The sequence below is a fragment of the Polyergus mexicanus genome, unplaced genomic scaffold, assembly GCF_030449975.1.
Source record: "Polyergus mexicanus isolate NDT 795.1 unplaced genomic scaffold, iyPolMexi1.0 SCAF_18, whole genome shotgun sequence".
Taxonomy (NCBI): domain Eukaryota; kingdom Metazoa; phylum Arthropoda; class Insecta; order Hymenoptera; family Formicidae; genus Polyergus; species Polyergus mexicanus.
The window spans coordinates 4,097,265-4,124,105 of NW_027223338.1; the positions used below are offsets into that span (position 1 = coordinate 4,097,265).

At 39.8% G+C, this 26,841-nt stretch overlaps 1 protein-coding gene across 6 annotated transcripts in view; it reads left to right on the forward strand.

Moving 5' to 3' along the window:
• Positions 1 to 24,664, forward strand: part of LOC138941060 (leucine-rich repeat-containing protein 24) — a 133,629-nt gene extending 108,965 nt beyond the window's left edge. For 3 of the 6 annotated variants that reach the window (XM_070310377.1, XM_070310378.1, XM_070310379.1), the window contains 2 exons: positions 17,612 to 18,828; positions 18,913 to 24,664. In XM_070310377.1, the coding sequence (XP_070166478.1) occupies positions 17,840 to 18,828; positions 18,913 to 20,164 (2,241 nt within the window). In that variant the 5' untranslated portion in view covers positions 17,612 to 17,839 and the 3' untranslated portion in view covers positions 20,165 to 24,664. Of the gene's footprint in view, positions 1 to 12,094; positions 15,213 to 17,611; positions 18,829 to 18,912 lie in introns of those variants that run through there. The other 3 variants (XM_070310374.1, XM_070310375.1, XM_070310380.1) reach the window with 3 other exon arrangements.
• Positions 24,665 to 26,841: the final 2,177 nt, after the last annotated feature.

Sequence of the window (26,841 nt, forward strand, 5' to 3'; positions counted from 1 at the left end):
TAGTTGTTGCGCCCATCCGTCGACTCATCCTTTCCCGAGTCTGGACGTAACAATATGAAAAATTAGATTTCTCTGTTTTCGGGTCAGCTCGTACGATCAAAGAGGTTTGTTCGTGAAGTAGAATGCCAGATGTACGTTTAACGTGATGTACCTGAAGAACTTGGCCGTTTGAGATATTAATTTCGCTTTGTGAATTTTCCTTTAATTAGACATCCTGAAAATGTTGGGACGAGCCTCCCAGGGCCCGCGGATTCGCGAGCGAATTAATTGAAGATCACGTATGGGTTTTTGTTTACTTTGGCAAAGGCGGTAGAGGGGGGGGGGGAGGCGCACGTATAATTGGTACAAAGACATTCTTACGAATCTAATTAACAAAGAGGTTAATTAAATTTGTACGCGTTTGAAGAATACGGCGTCGAGCTTTGACGCGAGGCTTCGCGCGTTGACCTGCACGTGACAACAAGTTTTCAAGTGCAAAAGAAAATTGGGCAAAATCCCTTGTTTTGTATATAATTAGAAATCCGCTGATTTTCAACGAGAGAAACACTGTGATCCGACGTGGCTAATTATTTCTTCGAGTTTGTCCGCGTAATCTTGTGTGACAACTTTGAGAGAGCGCGCTACAATTGCGAGAGAAAAGCGAAATTATACCGTAAATATTTTATAAGTATTTAGAATATTGACCTTTTAACGTAGCACGCACAGCGCGCGACTACAAAGAAGGACACCCTGCGATTTTAAAAGTTTGACGAGCCAGCGATGTCGTGTAATTTGCGGTGGTTTTCGCGAAGACAGAGATCCACCGGTGCAAGAATTGACAGAGTAAAAATCGAACGAAAACAAACGTGGAGAAACATAGAGGTGTCCTTGGTTTCAAAATTTTGTCGAAAATAGCAAAATCTAATATTTGTTTCCTGGGTCCTTAGGATCCAGGAATCTTGTATGATCAATGCGGAGAGCTTAGAGTTACAGCGTGTATAGGATCTTACCGGGAACTACCCTATCTGTGAAACCAAGACTTGAACTTTCGCAAAGTTCTGTAGAATCTGTAAGATCTATGGAAGTTGGAATTTACGGGAATTGGGATCAGTGTGAATCTCGAATAGCCACGCGTAGTCAAGAATTATGGAATCTATGATCCGTAGAAGGTAAATTTTACGAGGATATAATCTTAAAGTCATCGCAGCTCTCTCGCTAGCTCCTCGAGCTAATGTTGGCTCCGCCTAATAATCAGCTCGAAATAGATTTCAACTATAGCCGGGAATATAGCTCGCGCTAGGAACTAACATGTAGGCCTCGTTCACCCCTTCGCCCCCCCCCCCCGCCTCCCTTCCGTTAACAACTTGAGAAATTTCGTTATAACGTTATTTGAGCGAGTTAGGCACACCAAGAGACGTCAGGCCAAGTTTGACACTTCGCCCCTATTCACACTTGACACTTAACGTTAAGTCGGGTCGTCGGAACACGGAGAACTAACCCTTCCTGTGTTTACGCTTGCACGACTAACATGTACATACAATCGCATTCAGCGCCAAATAGGCGGCCTGGATATCAAACTTGGTTTGTTTACATCCAGCTGCGTTTGACATGCGATCAGCGAGATGTCTCACGGGCGCGCGATAAGCACAGCGAAACTTGGCCTGATCCGTGTTTCCATGCATATCGCAGCTTAACCGAACTGAAACTTTATACTGTCTCTTTACACTCCTCGGCATTCAATATTCTATTCTAACGGATAGTACCTCCCGATGGAACTTTTCCTCCGATCCTCTTGAAATATAAATATTGGCGCGCGTATAACGCGAAGAAAGAAGTTATGTACGTAATAAATGCGCGTACGCATGTAGAAACGCAATGATAAGAATTTCGCCAAGAAAGATCGCGGTTAACACGACCGTATACACAGTTCGGAATTCTCGTTTCACGGAAAATGTACGAGACTACTTTGCTATTATTGCGACTAGAAGGATCTCCTGAATCTTGGGATCCGGGTGGTTCGGGTCACGACACGGCGCGCGAAATTACAAATTCACCGCCGTAAGTGTATTCTCGTCGTTCAAAAGGAGCATCGTATGCCATCTCGAAGCGTGACTTATTTATGCCGTCGTTGTTAAGCGAAACAGACTTCGCGAAGCTTATTATTCGACGACGCGAGAGAGCACTATTACGGTTTGAGTATAGCTTCTTGGATATATCGGATATCGTTCAGAGGCTCTCGTACATTCGCGAATTTATGTAAATCTCTCTTTTTAAGGGTTTATAAGAATTTAGTAAATCAAAGACACTTTTCAATATCGTGTCAAATTTTTATTTAAATGAATAGATAAATAATATTTTTTATAAAAAGAAATATAATTTTTTTTTAAAGAACATATTTTTTTAAGGATAAAAGATGAAAAATTGCAAAAATATTGAAATAGAAGAACAATAATGACTTTCCAAATAATCGTGCGCATGATGGCCAAAATTCAGCCTTTGTAAATTATCTATAAAATAGAAAATAGGCATTTTTTGCTTCCTCATAGAGGAAGCTTTGTTTTCGTGACAAAATTTTTTTTCGAGTTTTCTATGCCAATGTGTTTAGAATGTTCCAAAGTGTCGAAAAATCATATTCCTCAAAAATGTCTGTATATATGTATGTATGTATGTATGTATATGGTGTATGTGTGTATGTACGCAATGTATTGTACAAGCTCTAACTTTCGCAATTTTTGAGATATCGGGTTAAATTTTTTTTACATGGATAGAGTATCATTCAAGGATGGTTGCTACTGAATTTGGTGAGTATCGGTAAAAGGGTTTATTTTTTATAAAATTTTGAATTTTTTGAGAAATGTCTGTATACGTTGTAACTTTCGGAAAATTTGAAATATCGGATTAAATTTTTTTACATGAATAGAGTATTATTAAAGGACGATTGGTACTGAATTTGGTGAGTATCGGTGAAAGGGTCCATTTTTTATAAAATTTTGAATTTTTTTAGAAATGTCTGTACACGCTATAACTTTCGGAAAATTTGAGATATCGGATTAAATTTTTGTATATGTATAATCTATAACGATTATATAAAAATAAAAAAAATGTGTAAATTAAAAAATAGCATATTGCTTCTTTATCTTTTTATTTCGTTCACAAAGTTTGATGAGGAAGCAAAAATTGAAAAAGAACCGAATGCTTAAAGCAGCTTAAGTTTTGTAAAATAAAATGTTGAGGAAGCAATGTGCAAGTTTCTAATTTGCACAACTCTACTTGTTTATCTTTACATTTAGATTTTTTGGTTCAAGATTGGAAAGGATTTTTAAGAAACTTATTCTTTACTAAGCGCATTTGAACTTAAAAATTTCTTAAGGAAAAATTAGAAATTTGGAAAAAACCATCATGAACTGAACGTGACAATTGTGAAGATAAAAAAGTGTATTTCTTAGATAATTTATCGATTCTGAATTTTTGGAGCATCCCACCAAACCACCAAAGTATATATTTTTGAACAAAGAATATTATTTGTCTAACTTTGAATAAAATTTTTACACAATGTTAAAGGGTATCCCATTTTTCGATTTACTATATTATTGTAAGTTCTTAAATTTATTTGTTTTAGGATCTATTTTGGATATTTCGTTAGATCCTAGATACATAGTTTCATAAGCCATAGATGCGAGCGTGCGGATTAAGATTATCTTTGGACAAATACTTGTGCAGTGTCCACGGATATCTCTTATGTTTACTAATAACACACCGATCTCCAGCGGTCAGTTCTCTTTGCAAATCGCATAGTCAGTTTCGGACTGTCTCGGATGATTTCACAATATATGAGGCGTATCTTTCGATCTAAAAAGGGTATGGAAGAAAAAATTTACGCCTGCAATTTCCTCGCAAGAATAGCCCATCGATATCAAACTCGTAAACGCAAACGAGAATCTCTCCATCTCGGACGCACAAAAACACGCAATATTTTCACTTTGCGTATGATCGAGCAAGCAAGATATCGATCGAAACGCATATGCATATGTATATACGTACGTGAACCATTGTTACGCATTCCGTGATTTTTTGTACCGGAAATGGACGAGAAGACAGGATCGCGCGCGCCATAAAACCTCGACGATAATACTATTTATGTGCACCTAGTGATAGGACGCCCCAATGTCGAGACGACGTTTCCTTCGAGCCATATCGAAGGGGATACGCGGGTCCTTTTACTGCGCCATAAACGGCAAACGTTGTGATAAATGGTGGAAAAAAGAAAAACAACAATGCCGCTCTCGGTGGTGATGAACGGCGGATCATCCCGCCGCAAGTTCATCAGAGCGGTAAAGTCCTCTATTCTTCTCTTTTCTTTATTGAGTCTTCGATCGCAGTGGATAAAGTAAAATTGTCGATATGTTAATAGAGTGACGTTACAGCACGTATAGTTTTCGGACAAATTCTTTTTCTTCGCCAGACATTTGTCTGGCAATTTTCGCGTCGTCATGATTAATGAAAAATGTGCGATTATTTCGCGTAATTTCGTCCCTCCGAACGTCGGAGTAGTTTCGTAAACGTTCGTCGTGCAAAATGCATGCCTAAAATATTGCCGCATGTATATGTATATATGTTTTATGGCGGCTCCATAAACTTGTATATTCCCTCGCGTATCCCTCCAACTCATTTTTCAATGTCAACATATGCGACAACTGGAGGTACGCTCACGAGATACGGTCGACGAAGTCCTCGGTTCCCGGAAAGGAACATCGCGAAGAGTCCCAAAGTTCACGCGGACTGATCTCTTCACGCGAAAAGCTCGTCGAAGCGGAAGGCAAGAGAGTTTCTACTCTCGGTTTTAGACGCCTCCGCAGATGCTCCATCCGCTCGAATTAGAGAGCGAGTAATCAGTCGAAGTCGGCGGACCGTACGGCCCTTCATTCACACGGGGCGTCTATTCTTCCACCGAATCGATTAGTCAAAAGTAGCGCTCGGGCTGCCATTAACGTAGGCGATGTGTTGCGTTCGGCCAGCTGCACGGCTTTTCTTCGTGTTGTTTACCAAGAAATCAATAGCTTTTACCCGAGAGCTTCCAAGAATAGACCTCTGCTATGCAGGTTGAATGAGCTTTTATGCAAGTGCGGGTATTTTGTTTTTGCTGCTCCTGATGCTTCTCGAATCTTGAAAACCGCAATTTGTTTTTCTCAGTGTATATATGTATTTTTTGTTCGTCATTCTCGCCGCGCTATGTATACGATACTGTAGCGCAGGTCTAGATAAGATGTACAGACCTGTGCTACAGTATTTTTGGTAAAAAAAATAAGCATCTCTTCTTTTTGGCCAAGTTCTCACAAATGTCCATTGCTTTCGAGATATTTCATATTTTAATACGTTAATACTGTTTGTTTTGCCATTTCTTGATTTTTCGCACGAAAATTGCAGTGTTGTTCCGTTAATTCTATATAATTTATATAATCAACTCTAACACTTATATTCTTATATGTAACAAAATTCCTTTTAAAAAAATTTTATTTAACATATATAAATATAAATATATATTAATGTTAAATAAAATTCTTTTGCGCTTTATTATAAAAACATTTAAATGTTAGACTTAATTATAACAAAATAATTGCAATTTTTATACCAAAAATCAAGAAATAGCACAGCATTAGCATATTAAAGAAGATATCTTAAAAACAATGCATTCTCGGAAAACAAAGAAAAAAATTGTTTATTTCTTCAACCAAAAGCAAAGAATAGTACAGGTCTGTACTCTATTTACACGAGATCAAACTTATATGGAATACTCTGTATACATAATGGCGAAAAAAAATTTGTACAAAAAAATATACACATACATATATTCGAACCGAGAAACTCCAATTCGTTCTAACAGTGGTTTCGTGTTTTTTGCGAACTCGACGACACTGAGAAACTTTATAATTCGGATGTCATCTTCGAAAGTAAAGATTCTGTGTACAATGCGGTAGCACGTCGATATTCACTGCTTCTTTAAAGCCACGAGTTTGTCGAAATATTCTTCGTATGAATACTCCATGGTGGTTGAATACTGAATAATGTGAGAAGAAAACTACGCAAATAACTACTACTTTTGTTTACATCACAGTCAGAAAGCCTTTTCTCTCTCTCTCTGTCTCGTTGCCACAACGGAATTTATTTCGTGTCAATTCAAATAAAATTTCTTCAAAAGTTGTATTGTTAACCTGCGTTGAAAATGGCTCAAAGAAGGAGCCGAAACGTACGCTCGTTGTATTTATATATATATTAGGTGTAGAACTTTGCTTCCGCCGTTTTCCTATAGATGGCTTTAGCGGTAAGTAGTGGTCGAAATAAATAGATCATAGACGTCATGCGATAAACTTGGGCATGTGTCAACATAACCCCATTGAAACATTAGTCGATTTGTGTCTGCATCATAAAGTTATTCTCGATTGAAAATGTCAGTTTACGAGCCAAATTCTCGTCATTTGCGGGAGGTTTTAATTTTCTGTTTCAATATGAAGAAATGTGCGGCTGAGGCTCATCGAATGCTCTCAAATACTTATGGCGAAGCCGCTATTAGTGAAAGAACGTGTCGTGAGTGGTTTCGACGCTTCAAGAACGGTGATTTTCACGTCGAAGATCGGCATAGCGATGGAAGAGAGAAGGTTTTCGAAGATGCAGAATTGGAGGCATTACTTAATGAAGACTCGAGTCAAAGTCAAAAAGAATTGGCACAATCATTGCCATCATGCACCAGTTTTTTACAATAAAGCCTCGAATTTCGGAAAAAAACGGCGGAAGCAAAGTTGTACACCTAATATATTTAAAAAATTTTTTAATACTAAATTCTTTGCGCCCGATCACCTGTGCTTGCCTGTTTCTTTGTTCGTTTTTTCCTTCAAAAGTGCTTTATTATATAAAAATAGATATATTAAATTTAATTATAACAAAATTAAAATTTTTATACAAGAAATGATTTACACGAAGAATCAAGAAACAGCAGACGCATTCTATTGGCGTATTAAAAGACGAAATTTTTCGAAAACGATATATTTTCGGAAATTTTACTAAAGGAAAAGAATTATTTTTTGACAGGCAATGCGATAGTATCATTCCATATCTCACCTACCCTATCTGTGTCTTCATTAATGAAGATCCACATGTATAGTATTTAATGTACAAGATGTGTGTGTCGCTTGTATAATATACCTGCGTGCGCAGGAAATTATTTCAACGACGACGACAGTTATTTAAGCGACTATGTTCCGCGAAGAGCTTAGAGACTGAAAAGTCGTTAAGCTCGCGGGGGAGTTGGGCGACTTGTACTTCCTCATTTAAATCAATATGAAAATTGACAAAGTCCGCGCTCACCGCGCGACAACGCTCGCAGCGTAATACTCAGCGTCACTTTCGTGTAAGCTACACGAAATTAAATTTATTCAAGCTACGTTATTAATTGCGTCAGGGAGCTCGAATTCTTGGAGCAATCAAAGAGACGACTAATTAGACATTCCGGAGACTCTCGGACGTATAAAACTGATATGTATCGCTTATAAGTTGCGCCGTTCAAGTCGTTTGTGCGAGTCTAGTCTCTTCGTCGACGGATTAAATCGCGAAACGTAGATTCTCGCGAACGCGACGGTCGCTCCACCCGCGACGCGATTTCCGACTCCTCTCTTTTCTCCCATTTTTTTTATTCTTTCTCTTTTTTCTTTTTTTTTTTCTTTTTTTTTTTTGCGCGCGCGCGCGAAGCAACGGGGCGTCGGCTGGCCGGAACGGCATCGCGGCGCCTCCGCTTTGAGTTTTCCAACCCCTGCAATTCCCCGTACACCCCTTTCGTCCCATCGTTTACACCGCCGGTACGACGCGACGTGGCGCACAGCAAACGGCGTGCGATATGTTCTCGTATTCTCCCCCAAACTCCCTCCCTCCCCCCATCCCCCCCCTCCCCCGCGTCCCTCTCTCTTTCCACACCGCCCTTTTCGACGAGACGACTTCGCCCTTCCTCCCGTACACTCGCGACAAACGTATTGGCCTTTCCGAACATTCCCCTTTTCCCTCCGCGGTTGTGTTTCGGCCCTTGGGGTGAAATATTTTAGTCATACCCCACGACATTCGTTACATCGGCCATCGCTGTCTGACGTTTGTTCGTTAGCGGTTTTATCGCCGTTATTTCAGATCCCCATATTACGAGAGTAGAATTTCCAAAATGTGGCTGCAAAGAAAAAGAGAGAGAGAGAGAGAGAGAGAGAGAGGGGAGGGGGGGGACATCGTTCGTACCTACGAACGATTCGAATCGCGCGAGACCATTTTCAGAAAGTTACGCGATTTATCTCGGTGAATAAATTAGGGGACGATGACGTCGCGGGCGAAATTTCGCCCCGGACGGAATTACTATGCCACCTCGAATAGCATTCCGAGAGAGACAGACAGAGAGAGAGAGAGATGATTCTCCGCTCGGACTTGGCGGTGAAGCCGTTTGCATCCGGCTGCATATTTCACACGTCGCATGCCCCGCCATATTTGCATCGCGGCCTCGTAATCTCGTTGGGATACAACCGGCCGCGAGACAGACGCCCGTCCGTGTTGCTTGCTCGCCAGTTTACCGTCCCCGAGTCGCTTATTGTCGTTTGTCGTTCCCGCGGGAGACGTCGAATCCGGGAGATGGGTTGGCGGGGTAGGGGGGGAGGGATATAGTCTCGAATGACGGCGACAATGGCGGAAAAAGCGCTGACAGCATCCGATATTCGCATTCAAAGGGCTCGCGCTAGAGGTTCAACGGCCGTGAATCCTCTCCTTGGCTTTATTTAGAGAGAGCTTGTTAACTTTTTCTTTTCATCCTGATTGAAAATGCCTCTTTACGAATCGAGTTTGAATTATGGTATTCACGAAAACATATAATAGCGCTACATATATACGTATCGCATACCAAGTTGTAGGACCAACTGCGTATATCGACGAAGAGGAAAACAATGAAAACACGCGGCATACGTAACAAAAACGACGTAAAACCGAAAATGAAACTCGGAATGTCAGAGAACGTCGTTTTCGTTGACGGGACGAGAGCATAAACGAGCACGGACGTACATACATGGTAGGTAGCGAATTTTGCAGCCGGCAGGAGCTCGTATTTCGCGAGCAAAAAACGCTCGCACGTCGGGTTAATTACACCGCTAATTTAAAAAGTCTTCGCGACCGTGAACAATTCTCGTCGAGACGAGGTCTCCGAAATAACGAAGTCGCCGTCCGAAATTTCGCCCGCGCCCCATTTGCGCGCGCACGACAATTATGACTCTGTTTTAGGGAACAAAGGTCTCGTGAAAAGACCAACCTCCGGAGAGAAAGTTTCTCCAGTTGCGCGGAGGAGCACCGTGAGAAGAATATTTAGCTTCATTATCTGTCGACGAGACGATCGGGAAAATTAAATGAATTAAATTATATTATTATATCCGTATCGTATCGTTTCTTCCGTCAATTTCTTCCTTTGCGAGAATCTGAATTATACAAGGAACGATACACTTGATTTTCCTATACCAGTGTTTTTTTTTTTTTTAATAACTATCAAGTATTCTTTTGATAGCAGATTCTCTGTCCAACTCTCTTCTTCTTTTCAGCAAAAATATCGATCTGCATCTATAATTTCCGAATTACAAGTTATTGAGAGGAAAAAAAAAGATTTTTGCTAATCAAACTTTGTGGAATTAAAAAATTAATAAATTATATATTTCAGTTAATTTTAGACGAAGTTTAGAATTATTAAATTTGAAACAAATCTTTATAAAGATATAAAATAATGAAAAAGAATTGATATTTGCAAAAAGTGTTAATCTCTCCCTCGATATTTTTGCTGAGGAGAAATCAAAACTTTAAATTAAACAAGATAATCTGCTATTAAAAGGGCATCCGGTGATTTAGAGAGATCCTGTAAATTTCCAAGCACGGGAAAGTTAAATGAGTTAATTACACTAAAACAATTTTTATAGCATCCGTATCATATTGTTCCTTCCATCAATTCCTTCCTTTGCAAAAATCTCAATTATACCCAACGTTATACCCGATTTTCCTGTACTATGTTTTTTTTTATTTTTTTTTTTTTTTAATTATCAAGTATCCCTTTAATAGCAGATTTTCTATCCAATTTTTTTCTCAGCAAGAATGTCACATCCAAAAAATTAACAAACTGCATTTTCAGTTAACTTCAAGTAGAGATAAATTATTAAATTTTAAAATTATAAAATTTAAATTATAAAATTAAATTACAAAATTTTAATATGAGATTTAATTATAAAAATGTAGAATGAAAAAATCGAAAACTTGCAAAGAAAGATCATCATCTCATTATAAAGAAAAACCAAAAGTCAAAATTAGCTAGAAAATCTGCTATTAAAATCTATTACTAAAAGGATCGATGGACGTTCTTATATATTTTCGAACATGGGAAATAAATGTAGTTATTGAATCAATATCTCGCATAAAAGAGAGAAAGAGAGAGGGGGAGGGGAGAAGAAAAGGAAAAAAAGAAAAAAAGAGAGAGAGAGAGAGAGAGACACATTTCATCATTCCGTGATCCGTGCTCGGCGTTCATAATACGACCGCTCACGGGTCAGATTAAATTGCATCTTCGCCGACTAACGGGCGCATTAAATCTCGTAAGCCCCGTCATGATGGCGGACGGATTTCGCAGCGAATTTTCCGCGCGTCGACGATATCCGCCGTCGGCTTAACGTCGAGCGACGTCAAGACGTCGGCGTCGATGCCGCCGTTTGGCGATTCAGCTCGCGGAGGAGAGACCAACGACGTACGTAATGGGGAAATGCGTCGATTCCTCCCTCCTCTCCTCCCCAACCCCCATTCCCTTTTTCCCGGGAAGTCGCGCGAGGGCGAAGCGCAAGTTCGATGATGATTTGGTAATTTCATGGCTCGACGGAGCGCGTCGCGTTAAAAGCGATCGCCGCCGGATGTCACGCGTCCGCTTTTAGATCACTCAACAAGGTTACGAGAAGACGGCTGCAGACTCCGTGATTCGGTGGCGGATGGATGGATGATTTATGGATGTTTAAAGATAAAATCAGTTTTGTCATACTTTCGCGACAAATGCGCGTCTAAATTGACGTGGGGGTATGTATATCGAATTTATAAACCTCCATTTGTAAATATGTAAGGAAATACTTCTTTTTTCTCACGTTTAAGGAGATTTTTAACGTAACGCGATATAAAAATTTCTCAAAAATTTATTTCACAAAAATTTTCTTCTATGGTTACTTGTGTATTTACGAACGTTTTCCATAACGCGCGCTTATCGATGCGTCGTGACAAGGAAGCGGAATATTTATTAGCTTCAAAGGTAAATATGCATATTACACCTCACCGATGACTTTGACCTTGACGTATGTTGTCAAGGACATGACCCTGAGTAACTTTTTCTTATAACTTAACCGGCGGTCTCTTATAGTTTCCATAATTAAAGTTAACATTTGGGTAATAACATAGAGACAGAAGATATATCCTAACTCTTCTTGGTAATTGTGCAGAATGGGAGAGGCAAAGTCCGGCCCACAATTGTTGCATGGATAAATATATGCGTGGACGCAGTGGGTTCCGCATCCCCTTATGGGGGGGCTTCACTTCCAGAAGATATAACCTAACCCAAACCTATTTCTGATTTAAAACCAAAACTTGGTTTAGGTTAGGTTATATCTTCCGGAAGTGAAGCCCCCCCGTAAGGGGGACGGAACCCACTGTGTGCACGCATATACTTTACAAAGCGAAGCAAAGTCTACTCCACAATTTTTGTATGGATGGGAAAGTACATGTGTGGACGCAGTGGACTCTACTATAAAAAAACTAGACACATAGGTTTGGGTTGAACCTCGCTTTGCGCGTAAAGTAAAAAAACTCAAAGAGCTTCGTCTCTGGAAATGTAAAGAAACACTTTTTTCACGTCTGATCTACGTAAATACAATGTAAACAACCTTTATTTTTCTTTATTTTATAATAGAAAAATCATTAAAATTGTGAAATTATAAGTTTAAATATCTCAGAAACTATAAGAGACCGCCGGTTAAGTTATAAGAAAAAGTTACTCAGGGTCATGTCCTTGACAACAAATGTCAAGGTCAAAGTCATCAGTGAGGTATAACCTAATATGCATATTTATCGCTTCAAATTCAATGACGATTAATAACTTAAACTCCGACTTTAATTTACATGAAATATCGCCTAGCGACCGCATAATGATCGCGTGAGTCTCGAGTACCGATAAATAACAGTAAAATTAGCGTCGTGCTATTATCACTATTAACCGGAGTTATTAGCACAATTACGGACGCAACGTAATGCCTATTTGCAGGGCGCATCCGAACACAAATCGCTGACGCTATGCCCTTAACGAACGGTATTTTCGGTACAATTAACTGATAATTTACATTGGCGATAGTTTGAGGTCTTGTTCAATTTTGGAGCATTCTGTGTCCTATCTGATAACACTTAATATCAATGACGAGATGTGCTGTATATATATATATCCCTGCAACTGTGTAATTCTCTTCAGCGTCGTTTCGATAACAAATTTAACTTTTAATTAAAATTTTATTTAAGACCAATTCAATTCGCGAATAAAAAGAAGAAATGAAAAACTGAAGAATCTGCTTATATTTTTGACAGACTCAATGTCCTGTCATCTTTAATAAACGATAAACTATCGTCGGTTGACAATCGAACGTTATCACCGCGTTCTAGTCGAGTTAATCTTCTACGGCTTGCGATTTCGAGAAAATACGCGGCTTTTTCACTCTCTGAGATCAGTCTGTATATTACGTGATTTATTACACGGGTATCCGTCGCTCGGTTCGCGTTTACGGACATTATCGGCGACTTGTCGTCGACGAGGCACTCGGCCCTCTATTTCCCGGCTTCGCGGAAGGAAGAAAAATAGACGTTGCTCCTCGCGGCGCCCCGGGGATCGTTACTTTTCAGATCTCCCTTGGCGAAAGAAGAAGCGGTCGGGACTCGTTTTCGCAGCGCATCGATTATAGTATTCGGTAATTTTGTGCTCCGCCGGAGCGAGCTGAAAAAAATATCACCGCGCCGGTTATTTCCACGCCGTCGATTCCCATGGAGGACTCTTCGACCGGAAATGAAAATCGGAGATACGATTGTTCCCCGGAATCGAGTACGAAATCTGATTTGATACGGATATAAAGAGAATCCGTTCATCACACGCCAAAATGGACAAGTTGACAAACAAAAACATAATAATATATATATATATGATAGATAAATATATGTATGTGTGTGTGTGTGTACGTGTATAAAATAGAAGATATCATTTTTCACTGATAAAAGAGGAGAAAATACTACGATCTTTTATCTGCAACATCCTGTCGCAACACGGGGTTTAGTGCTGTCCGAATTTTTTGGTAGTATTTTCCATTCTGAGAATTTGTTTATCCAACGTGAGGACAAACCCATCAAATGCGAGAGAAAGGCTTCTGCGAGAAGGGTCGTTACAAAAGGAAGGGTGGTAAGGATCAAATTCGCTGTTCGATTTGCGACCGATCGATCGTAACGCCCGGTAATTCTAGACTCTCCATTGGAGCGCGGCTTACATTAACAAAAAAAGAAAGGGGCGAAAAAATTGGCTTTCGAATACGCGAGCGTCTCCCGCATCATCCCATCGACATTATTACATCGGGGGTTTGGAAGAAAAAATGTAAATAAAACGCGCAATGTAATTTTTCGTCTTTTGCTTTTTTTTTGAAACCAATATTACATGGACCTATTGCGATTTTTACATATAAATCAAACAATATTAATAGAAGCAATGTAATATTTAAGCAATATTTAATTTAATTTGAATAACACAAATTAATTAAATAATATATTTATATGAGACCAGAAAATATATGTGATTTTCTCTATTCTCCGTGTCACATACACACAACGTACGATTATTATTATAATAGATTACATCATTACATCTGTAAGCTATAAGGACAAAATCTTTCGACTCTGTTATATTCGAACAATCGATTCGATCGGATTCGAATGACATTAAAGTACAATTCCCCGTCGTTGTATGCGACTTGCCAAGGGAATAACTGCGAATCAAAGTTAATTGAATTAGCGCAGCTTGTGCTTTCTCGTAACGAAAGGACCTTTTACAATATTCCCGCGATTTAAACGAAAAATAATAAAATTGTTCACCTAATAATATACCTATACAGTTTGTAAATAAAACACACATTTTACGAAATACACTCTATATGTTTTACATAAAATTCTATTTATATGCACCTGACTGCACTCTTCAATTTTCGAGTGTTTCCCAATTTTAATTGTCGAGAAATTTCGTGTCGGAAATCTCTCTCTCTCTCTCTCTTTTCAGGAAATTGCAAGAAGCGAGAACTCGTAAAGCTCTCTACTCGTGTTTTATGCATTCTACCATAATTCTTCCTTATATTTTTGATCAAGTATCTAGCAATTGTATGGAGGAATTTATGTAACAGCTAACTTTCACGTTCGCGAGATCGGCAAAAGGATCGCTTTTCGATACTCGTCCACTCGATACTCGAGTCTTTGTAAGTCGCGCTGTAAGTCGAGGATGAAGATACCAGAGGCTGTTCGCCTTTACTTCGCCTGAAGAGGCAGGAATAAGAGGCCGCGGTGTCTTCGAACACGCTCGAAGAGTCGGAAGAGTCTCAGGTCCCGAGACTTTAAGGAATTTCAAGGAACAATTGCGCGCACTATACACAGCAATTTTTATTTCAGTCGTTGTATATTCGCTCGCGCAACACTCAATACAGCCAAGTTTATTATTAGATTAGGTCTTACTTGGTCGACTTGGAATTGCTCTGTGTAGCTCCGTGCAAGATAAAAGTACAATCGAGATAGATATTAATTTTTATCCTTTTCTCACATTGTTATCTTCATTTTATTACTGAGATCACTGGCTAAATTGCCTTATAAACAAGTAATTGGCCGTCCCTAGAAATATACCAGATTTATCCGCTTGAAAGTTCGTGTTCTCTCGATCGATGGGAAGAGAATCGACGAAAGGATTGGCGGAAATCCTCGTTCTCGAGGCTTTGTGCCGCGTTCCGTAAGTCGAGGACGAAGATGCAGTTTTCTAACCGTAGAAAGAGGACTCAAATCCCCGATTCGGATCCTATTCGAATAACGTTTCAGCAACGTTTCTCTTCTTCATTGCCCGTCTCTTTGTTTGCGCGCCGCCCTCTTGTCTCCCGGTAATTAAACGCGGGGTTCGATGTTAATTAAATTAACCCCCTCCGTGTTTGACGCGTGATGTGACATGGGGTTTCCCGACAATGAGAGATATGCCGCGCCATATATAATCGACTATTCATTATAGTCGCAAAGCATCGCGATGTAGTCATGCGATATACGACGATAGTCGCCGTAAAATTGTTACAAACCGTACACATTTCCATTTCATTGTTATGTACATAGTTACAATATCGTAGAATTTGCGGAATTTAACAAAAGATTCAAGTTTATCCATTAGAAAAAATTGTAAAAGTAACGGAGTAACGAAGTGGCTATCGATAATCGCTTCCACTTGATCGTGCGCATTAATGATACAGATGAGAATTCAGAATATCTCGGAATTTCAACCGTTTTTTATCTTTATACGGGGCATTTCAACTGTCCCAATGTATTATTCCTTTGCTGATAACAGTCATAACAGTTAAAATGACGATTCGCCATTTCGAATGGATGCTCTCAGCACCGTTTAGCTCTTCCAGCCTCTTTCGCTTCTCGCTTCCATTCCGTTACCGGGGAAGTATTTCTTCTCATTTCGCCTCCCTCAGGAGTGAAATTCCTCTCGCCAAATGGCGGGAACAATTAACGAAATAGCGCTCGAATCGGCACAACCACTAAATTTAATCGCGACATTATCATTACGATTTTAATGTGATCATCGAAGACGTCACTCTCCCATCCCGTTTTTAAGGATCTCTTAAAAGGACTTACTTAGTAGTAATATTTTCTGAGAGAAATGCACGGATTATCTCCTTACATATATCGTTGATACGAAATAGAGGAGAATCGCAGAATGTGAACTGACAAGAACAAGTTGAAATAAAATATTAAATTCTTCCATCTGCGAGGAAAAACTATTAAAAAGTCTCTTCGCCCACAACTCGCCCGTCTCTTTCTCATTTCCATTTCGAGCGATGGGTGAAGAAGCACATTTCACCGTTTCGCGTTCGATATTTACTGCTCGGCCGCAAAACGCAATTTTACAAGAACGCTCCTTTAAGGGCGCTCCTTTAAGAGAGCTCCTTCGCGCGCGCAAAGCAAATACCGACGGTTTACCGGCGGGCTGTACGGATATTTCCAACCCTCCTCCGGGCTCGACAATTCGCATCGTCGATGAAAACGTTGCCGACTAAACGAGTTCGCGATTCCGAGGACGAGCGCGAACAAGTAGAGAAGGAACGAACGAACGAACGAAAACCTTCTAGTGTCGCCGTCGTTTTTTTCTACCTTTTCATATTTTTTCCAGCGTGATTCTTGCTGCACCAGATTTCTCATTTATACAAAGTTGCATGTACACAGTACCAGATATATAATACAGAGGGGAAAACTCCACGATAAGGAATACGCGTTGAAAGAAACGTGACTTGGTAGAATAATCGTAATTTTGATTTATAAATTTACGATTAATATACAGAATCTCATTTTCTAGATTCCAGAAAATCAGAGTGTTCCTACAACTAGAGAGTTTAGTTTATATTATTATATATATTTTTCCATATTTTATTCCGAAATTAATAATGAATAATAAAAAGGTATCGTAGTTGAAGCAAAAAGTCTCTCTCTAGTATAAATGGAAATATTCGTTTGACAATACAAGTTACATACGTGATATTACACGAACCGTCGAGCGTCTTGTCAAGACCGTATCCGCGTCGTTTGCGTTTTCCGGGAAACATCGCAGTAGGGATTTTAAAGATGCGGGAAAAAATTGCAACTCGCTCTGTTACAGCGAGGAGGTCAGTCGATATTGGATTCGAAACGTCCAAGATCGGCAATATCCTCCAGGCCTTTGCATTTCTCGACGGTGAAAGGCCTCTGTGTCGGAATAAAGCCACGAAGAAGCGGAAGGTCTTTGCATGCGGCGCCGCACGAGCGCGCTCGATATTCCGACATTCTGGTATCGGGAGTGTTTCTCCTCACGACATCCTCGCCTCCTCCTGAGATACACATCCTCTCTTCATGGAATTTATTATCCGCCCTCAACCTGCGCTCTCGCCACATCGAGAACTCCCTAGAGATCATCTTACTGGGGATTCGGCAGTTTCTACAGTGACTGTGTTTTTCCGTGGGATTCTAGAGTCCCTCTAGAGGGGAAAATCCTGATCCAGCTGGAAAGTCTAATAGTTCTTTCGTTTGCGGGAAAAACCATGGAAGGCTAAGTTCCATAATCGATTGTCAGCGCTTACCGCGGAGCTGATACAAAAATTTAGGCGGGTGGAAATGGCTATTTTTCGAAACAACGCGTCGTGCGCGGAATCTTTCGTAAATTGTTCCGGATTTTATTTATGGCTTATCTAACCATTTATCACATCGTAATCCAAAATGCATTGTAATCATTGGTTTGTTCGTCTTATTGTTGCAGAGATTTGCCTTTCAATATTATCCGCAAGCTGATGCACCTTGGCGACGGTGGATTCTGCATCGGTTCGATACCGCAGTCTCCCTTCAGCGACGGTGAAGGGTCAGCGCACGTGGCTAGTGGATCAGCGAAAAATGCGATAGAAACGGAGGAGTACGATCGTGCCGCGAAAGGAAGAAGAGGAACGAGAAGGAAAACGAGACAAAGCTTATCGCCGGATGAAAGAGCACCATGTGCTCAATCGTACCAGCCTGGTGGCGATGGGCTGCCCTTCTCGGCACGATGCTGCTACTGTTGCTATCTTGGGGGGCGGGCGCGGCGGAGGGCTGCCCGAGTATGTGCGCATGCAAGTGGAAAGGCGGGAAAGAATGGGTAGAGTGCGCGAATCGTAATCTCAGGGGATTGCCGCAGGGAGCCCGCGAGGAAACACAAGTGCTCGACCTTTCTGACAATCAGTTGGTCGACCTACCGGCGGAATGTTTTCTCGCACTCGGCTTGGTTAACCTCCAACGGCTCTATTTGGGCAGGTCTCACATCGTCAAGATTGCCTCCCAGGCATTTTTTGGACTGGTCGGCCTGGTAGAATTGGATCTGTCCGAGAATAAAATCGAGCAAGTGCCAACGGATACGTTTGCGTCTTATCCAAGTCTAATGAGACTTACATTAAATGGAAATCCAATTAAAGAGATTCGCCAGGGTGCGTTTCGTCATCTGATGCACCTGACCACTCTGGAAATTAGCAAGTGTGAAATAAAAGTCATTGAACAAGACGCTTTCGAGGGTCTTCAGTCGCTAGAGTGGCTTCGGCTGGACGGCAATCAGCTCGTCTACGTGCCTGATCACACACTGCCACTGGGAGGAAATCTCAGGGGATTGACTCTTCATAACAATTCATGGCAATGTAACTGCAAACTAAGAATAATGCAGGCCTGGCTTAAGGAATCAGCTCCGGCAGCCCCGCAGCAGTCTGAGCCAGTCTGCGAATCTCCGGAAAGATTGCGCGGCAGACAAATCAAGAGTCTCAAGATTAGCGAATTGGCTTGCCTGCCCCGTATCGATCTTCAAAATCGTTTAGAGATTTATGAAGGCAGTAATGTTACTTTGACATGTAATATTCACGCGATACCTGCCGCCAAAGTCATCTGGTCGTTCAACGGAGAACCGTGCGAGTTGCAGAATGAGAATGATTCTATAGTCAATGGCATTTCCACGTTTTCAAGGTAAGTGATTTTATCCTGGATTTGTGATTCGAATTTGTATATGTCTGTTTCGTCTTGAACCGTATCCTCCCGAATTGGTTGCAGATATATTTATCGACAACGAGGCGGGACCAACATGAGCAGCACGTTGTTTCTTTACTCAGTTGAGTCGTTCGATGAAGGTACTTATAGTTGCATTGCGGAAAACAGTGCAGGGTCTGCAATGGCAAATCTTTCTCTCTTTGTGCTCTTTCGCGAAAAATCCACCGTGGAGCCGCCCTTCGACAATCCTGGTTCCGGCTACGTAGCCGTGATAGCCGCGGGCGCACTGGTAGGCACTCTCTTGGCGTTGGGTTGTCTGATTGGTAGCGTAATATATTGTGCGAAAAAACGACGTAGTGACCGGAAGCGTAATTCAAAAGCTTTGGTGACGCAGAGCAAATCGGTGCTACCAATCACAAAAAACACCACCAGCGGGTCCTGCCGAAAAGGTAACGGCAGCCTGATCGGCTTAGAGCATCAGCAGATGGTTTCGTATACAGAGCGAGAAATCAGCCGAGCGGCTACTTTAGAGCACCGGGAACACTCCAGAAACTCGTATCCGGTGGCAAGTCCGGTCGCCAAATACCTGACCGAACCAGATTTGATTAATGAGGTGCCCGAAAATACCGAGATGGGTTATGGTCAGTTGTACGGACGTCATCATCAGCGAGTCGGTGCTGCCGATCGACAGATCTTCGAATACGACTCGGGCTATCCGCTGCAGCCCGATCTACGACCGCCGTCGGTTTTACCGCAGATGAGCTATCTAGATCAGGACGGCTATCCGCTGAATTTTGGTCTGCCCAAGATCTCTTTCAGCACCGCCAGCACTTTGCCTAGGTTTCGGCAACGGATGACGGAACCTGGCTCGGCGGCTGCGCCGGCGGCCAGATATTCACGTGAGGCAGAGTTCCTTGCGAGATCACCGGGATACGACCCCGTTTTACCGCGAACCGACGCCAGGTACACCGCTGAGGGCTATCCCTATCCGGTGCACCAGCAACAGCAGCAGCCGCTGCAATCAACGATGCAATCACCGCCTCTGCCGATTCAATCGGTTGAGCAACCGATTCAGCAACAACTGCCTATTCAATCGCCGGTTTCGCCAGTGGCCGTCTTCCCGGAAGTACCCTTCATACCGTCACCCCCGGCGGCGTATAGGGGCGAGACTACCCCTCTGTCGCCGAGATCCCTTCTCGGAAAGACCGCTCGCGAGGCCGCGGCTGCCGCTGCCGCGAGGGCAGAGGAACTTCAACCACCGAATCACCCGGAGAGTCCTGACGAGGGCTACGTGGGAGACGCTATGGATGTCTGAAAAATTGTCAATGACGATAAGAGAAATAATCGTCAGGTCTGAAAAACGTGGAAGATACGTTTCTGATATATTGTTGAATAAGATTGACGTTCACTTTTTGTGAATCTACCCTTCTATGGACCTTCTATGGACTTACCCTGAAGAAAAGATTGGATAGATCAATTTTTCTGCAAAAAATCTACTGCCATTTCCAACCAACTTCCTCGAAAGTAGAAAAGGAAAAGTAGAAAATGTGGTATTATGCACAATTATGTACATATTTTCTTGGTATTTAAAGAAATAATTATCATTTACTGTCTGATTTTTGCTAAAAAGTTCTTACTTTGGAATGACAAATTAATTTTAACAATTAATGATTACACGCATAAATATTCGATTATCTGATTCTATCTTGATCCTTTTATTTATGAGAAAATTAATTTAAGGAAAAAATTATTCATTATTTTCATTAATTTAGGAATTATTGAAATGAATTAACATGAAATTTCACAAGTTTCCATATGTATTATCGACGAAACAATCATTATGGATTAAGAAAGAAGATATCTCTTCTCTATCTTTTTGCTCAATGTATTGATCCAGCAGCAAGAATAACAAAGTACTTTTCATATAAGTTTTTACAATTTCCTTCCACGCGAGTCAAACATCAAGCATGAAGATCTTGACAAAGCTATGAACAATACGAATTACCGGCATCAAGGACGAAATGTGTCCTCGTCACGTTACCAGATTAATTCACGGAGGATAACAGGGTCCAGGATGTGATTGGCGGAACACGGCCGCCAGAGACGGCGCGAACAAAGCATTCGTCCTGGCGGTAGAGACGTAATAGATTAATCAGAAGGCATGTCACGAATGTCGTCGGGGTGCACAATCCTTGTCAGTCAAGAAGGATGACGAAGGAGGTGTTTGCGCTAAGGCGAGACGGTTCTCGAATTTGAGGGAAATCGACTCCGAAGAATTTGCGCGGATCGCGTTTAAATGCAGAGAGTGCTTTTTCGGACATCAAAATGGCGGCCGGATTTATTTAAACGGCATGTCGAGTTTGTGAAATACGATCGTTCTTTGAACGCGCTCCAAGGAGAAACGTTCGGTCGCGTTGAAAAGGAACCAAGATGGCGTGATTGATCCTTAAAGTGATAGATAAATGTTTGACGAACTCGATGGAGTGAAACGCGTCTCATTGGACCTCGAAGGCGCACTTTTAGCGTTGCAGAAACGTGACTGGTGCTCAAAGCGGCCACTCCGACAGGATCCGCTAAGAAAATGTAAAATTAATTAAATTTAATTGTTCATGTCGATCCCGTAACCGTTAAAGTCTGCGATGATTCGGTAATTGCAAGTTGAGCGAATCGAAAAGATGATAATGATAAGAAGAGAGAATTGTCCTGTTTTTAATAAATATTTTATAGATATTTGAGAAAATATTTGTATGATTTTTTAATCTATGTTTTGTAAAAGGATTCTTATAATTGTTTTGGGAAGATCTTAAACAGATTATTGTTATATCGAAAAGATATAAACTTAACTCTTCTTTTTGGATGATAGAAGTGAGATCTGTACGCTTCAATCATTAGATCACTTTGATATTGTTTATGATTGTCAATAGCGTTGCATGTATGGAATGCTTGTGATTAAGAAATTACTGCTCAAGATAATTCTCGCATCCTTCGACAGCACTTTGTTTTAAACTTACGAAACTTACGAAACATCACTTCTTTTGATTGTGTGAGGACTCTCGATCTTGGATAGACAGGCGGAGACGCAATTGTAGCGATTCTGCTGTAGTGATAATAATGTTAACTTGGTGTTTAAGATTGGTGAACTGTGCGAGATTAGGAGGCCGCGGTGGCGCTCGACCTGATGTACAGATACCGTTGAATATATAGGGTGTTTTCTGAAAAAGCAGTATATACCAGGATCGAGTCAGCGAAAAATGTATGCATCTTGGAAAATAATTTATTAATTTTGCGAATCTTTTTTCGTTTAAAAGAAGATCAGAACTTAAGAATTAGAAATTTCAACGTAACGTAGTTTAATTTAATATTGTGAATTTTATTTCTCAAAAGTTTAAATATTTATCTAAATTGTCTTTATTTTGCATTGTTTTTTTTTTTTTTTACAGAATTAAGTTTATATTCTACTGAGAAAAATCTTATAGCTCCTATCACAGCTTCTTGGAATAGTATACGTCTTTTCTGGGACGCCCTGTATACCTATATACATATACGTATATAAATATATACTTACACAACACACAGATAGATATATACGTATTATATGGCGCGACTAAAACACTAAGGAACAAAAACTGGTGAAAGTAGTTATTTTTTAAAAGTGTCTTCGAAATTTTGCGATTCGAGCTGGCTTTGCTCTCTCAAATAATCGATCTACAATTAATAGAAATTGTGATTGATGTTGTTTCTGCACGAGAAGAAAAACTGAGTTGATAATACTTGTAAAATTCGCAAATTGTAACGATGATTTATAAAATGCTGATTGGTTGATGACGAATGATCATAAGCAGTCAAATACGAGAAAGAGAAAGAGCATCGAGACTCTGTGGAGGATCCTTACAGAAGTACCCGAGGATGAGGAAACTGGTTTCCTTTCCGTCGCCGTAATCACGACGCGATTCACGGATGAACAGTATTTGCCTTCCAGTCTGGCGATTTGCAAGATATAGAATCCTGCCTGCGTCCTTTAAGCATCGCCGTCGAGATAACTCGAAATTTGCGTCTTCGCTTTTGAAAGTTTCGTATATAACAATATTTCATTCGGGGTAAGGTATTAATTTATTTACCCTTCGCGAAATTTCAAGTGAAGAGAATAATTGAAAGACGAAAAGAAGAGAGAGAATTCTAATGTACTAAGAAATCAAAACTGTCTGTTTCTAATTAGTTATAATTAGCCGTTTTAAATTAAATTAAAAATCAAACGTTTTTCTCACAAGCGAGATTGAATAAAAAGAGAGCTAACATGTTGAATTTAAAATTATTACCTTTTTAATTAAACAAATATTTTTATTAAAAGTGACTTGTCATATATTTTTTTAAAGAAATATTTATTTTTAAAGAGAAACAATTATATATAAAATTTCTGTTAAAAATCAGCCAATAATAATCGGGATACATTTAAATTTTATTGTAACAATGTTATCGGGGGCGTTAACTTTCGAAACTCTGTAAATCGAATTTTAGAAGCGAACGCAATTTTACGCAGTGACGAAATTCTGCAAAGATAGTATCGCATTCGTCGTTTAATTAGAACTTTTTAAACGAGCTCGCTAACGAGTGTAACATTGACGCGCATGATCAATTTTACGAATTTCAATTAGTCTGGTGTGAATGGGCAAGCCATTAGGCCGCGTTTTTTGATAAAGATGCAGTAATAATATAGCAATTGCATTAATATATTCGTTTAATCAAATTCAAGTTTGATGAATATTGTTGAAAAATACTTTCCATCGAGAGCGTTTTGAAGAAATGTTACACACACACATATATACGTATATGTTACGTTATATTTTTTATCTAGTTTCTCAATATCTCATCTTAAATATCGCGTTTTAAGTAAGCCAAGTATTTCAGAAATTAAATAATTAAAAGCATACACCGTTATATTTAATCGCCATTTTCTTAAAGAACCTTCTTAAAGAACTTCTTCCAAAGACTTCGTGCGCCTGAAATTTGAATAATTAATACCGTTAAATTAAATTAAATTTCACGAGAAAATGTAAATGTATTTTTTTTTAGAAAAGAGCTCTTTTTTATGAAGGTAATTAATATTTCGTTTAATAGTTTAAAAAGATTAGAAACAAAACGAATTTTATTTTCAACATTCTTTAAAGAGAGCGAATTTTTTTGCTATCACATTTCTCATGGACGAAAAGTTTTCATAAATCTCTCTAGATGTGCTTCATGCATATTTATTCGCGTCAATTAAAATCCGGCGAAAGAAAAATAAAAATGCGACATAACCGGAAACAATTTCTTTCTCGGGGGGAAAAAAAAATCGAAACTAGGAAACTTTTGACTCTTTTTCTGTTTTCACTTCGATATTGTTTTTTCAAATCAATTTTTTCGTAGATAAAAATTTATCATCGCAATCTGTCGCTTCCTTCGTACGTATTTATTTTCCATCGAATTGACGAAGCAGCGATTAAACGCGAGTACAAGAAAAACAGTAGCAAAAATTTAACGATCTTGCTCGCAGACGATATTGCATTCGCTCGTTCGAATTAAAAGGATTTCCCTTTTTCCATCGATCCCTTTTTATTTCTCATTTGTCCCATTTCGCGTCTCGCACGCGCGCGCTAATTATAACCACCGTGACCTCGGGCTTGTTTAGTAACAATCTCGCTTTTTGTGAAAATGTATCGAAATGTTTTTCCAGACTTTCCTTTACGAGAATCCGCGAAGACACATTTTTCACGAGGGAGAAATATATTTTTGACAAAAAAAAATTCTACGCGGACAGTGAGAGTCATCTCTCTTTTCGTAAAGATCGTAATCTTCTTTTCGACTTTCAATATTTTCAAATGTGCGCAGACGAGGAATGAATATTCACTTCCCAGTGAAACAAAATTTTGCTCCGTTAAATCGGTCGAATTAAATTTCGCGAGGAAATCATACGCGCGGAATTCCATCGTATAAAGGCTTAACGTGCCGAGGTCGGTCGTGAATATTAATCGGCTTTCTCCTCCACTAGTCGACTCGCGCGGTGAAACATTCACGCCGTGGAAAATCTCGCGGGGAGGAAAGAGGGAGAGGGAGAGAGGAGGAGGAAGAAGAAGGGCGGTCCTATTAACTTCCTTCGCATTCGCAATGCGCTACGATGCTTTCCGGTAAATGTAATCACACGTCGATGCATTAATCAGCCGTCCGATGAAACTCCCGTAATTCCATCCGTTGGATACACGTCAAAAGTTATAAGGGTAGCAACGGCGAAACGGCAGACTTTCCCCGTCTGTTAAATGGTAAACATCCCTCCGGGGGATCTAATCCTATCGAGAACTGGTGTACATATTTAATTCTTTTCGGCTATTTAAATATTTTACATTTTAGATCTTGTGGTGATTCGGAAAATATTTATCCTAAAGAATCAACCCCGTTGTTTATAACAATGCAGCGCTCAAATAGCCAGCCCATCTTGCTCATTCGTTCTTATATATGTAGAGTAAGTATCTTGGAAGAATAATATCTCTTTTCTCCTTCTCTTCTTTGTAACAAGTTGCGGAGTTGATGAATTCACATGCTGCGAAATCGATAATCGACGAGAGCGTGTATGTGACAGGAAGATAGAAAGAGAGAGAGAGAGAGAGAGAGAGGCTCGACATTAAGTATACACGAGAAAATGAAGGCCGAAGCCACACTCGAATCGATCTCCTTCGAAAGCACCCAATACTCTCCCCTTCCATTTTATCTCCCTTCTCCCGTGCAAACCACCCTCCTTCTCTCGACCGTAAAACTCTCCCGCGGAGAGTTACGACTCTCCGACACTCGCAGACACAATCTTGCATATATGGACATACGCATACACACTCGTTTATGTACTTACACACCAATACACGCATACAGTTTCAGGTACACACGATGTTCCGAACGATTGAGCAATACGATTTGTATTACCGTGTATAACGTAATGTATTCGATTCTGCACATGTCGTACGTACTTTGGATGTAGCGAAGGATTTTTCACGACTGATATGAGATTAAAGGAATAAAGATAGCTTTTGTATTAAAGTCCTCGGCTTTCTTTTTTTGTACGCTTCACGTATACCACGATCCCGTTCCCCCGTTTCCGCTTTAGTTTTCCGGAGAGATGGTGGGAGAGAACGAAGGATTACGTAAGGATTTCTTCACGAGCAATCCCTCGACCGGCAAGAGTATCACGGTGACGTGAGATTACGAAAAGTATCTATTTCGTAAAGGTAAAAATTTATGCGTTGACAGAATACGGAAACTGTTGCGACAGTTTAATTTCAGTTTTTATCTGTATTGAAATATTATACAAAACGCGTACCCCAGCCATTTATTTCCCTACGCCATATATTATCTAATAAACTTCAATCTAAAAAAAAACCTTAAAATTAAAAAAAATATCTTAGCCGATGCATAAAAGTATAATTATATATTGATGAACTAATGCCGTTTAATTTTAAATTAATAAAATTATATAGTTTAGGGAAATCGCTTAAAATAAGCGTATTACAATCTTTTTTATATTTCGAGGACGTCCGATATAAAATTTATATCTAATCACATAAAATTATTTACTATTGACACCCGATCTCGATAATTATAATTGCTTACAAAATACAGCGCAGAAGCCAATCAGCGTCGTAGAAAAGAGAGAGGCAATAATATATTTCGAAACTTTCGCGACAACTCTAATTTATCCTCTATAATTTATACTCTTTATTTTTATTATGTTATAACATATAAGGAGAGACAAAACAATTAGTGCCAAAAAAAACAAATAATTGTTTTAAAAAATACATTGTTAATAAGTTTCTTAAAAACAATTATTTTTTATACTAATTGATTTGTCTCATTATTCTGCATATAAAAGTATTACGGTAAGATTATCGAAAACTAAATATTTTACGAGATATTTAATTTTTTATATCAAAATATGTCAGATTAAAATATAAAATAACTTAAAAAGTATTGAAT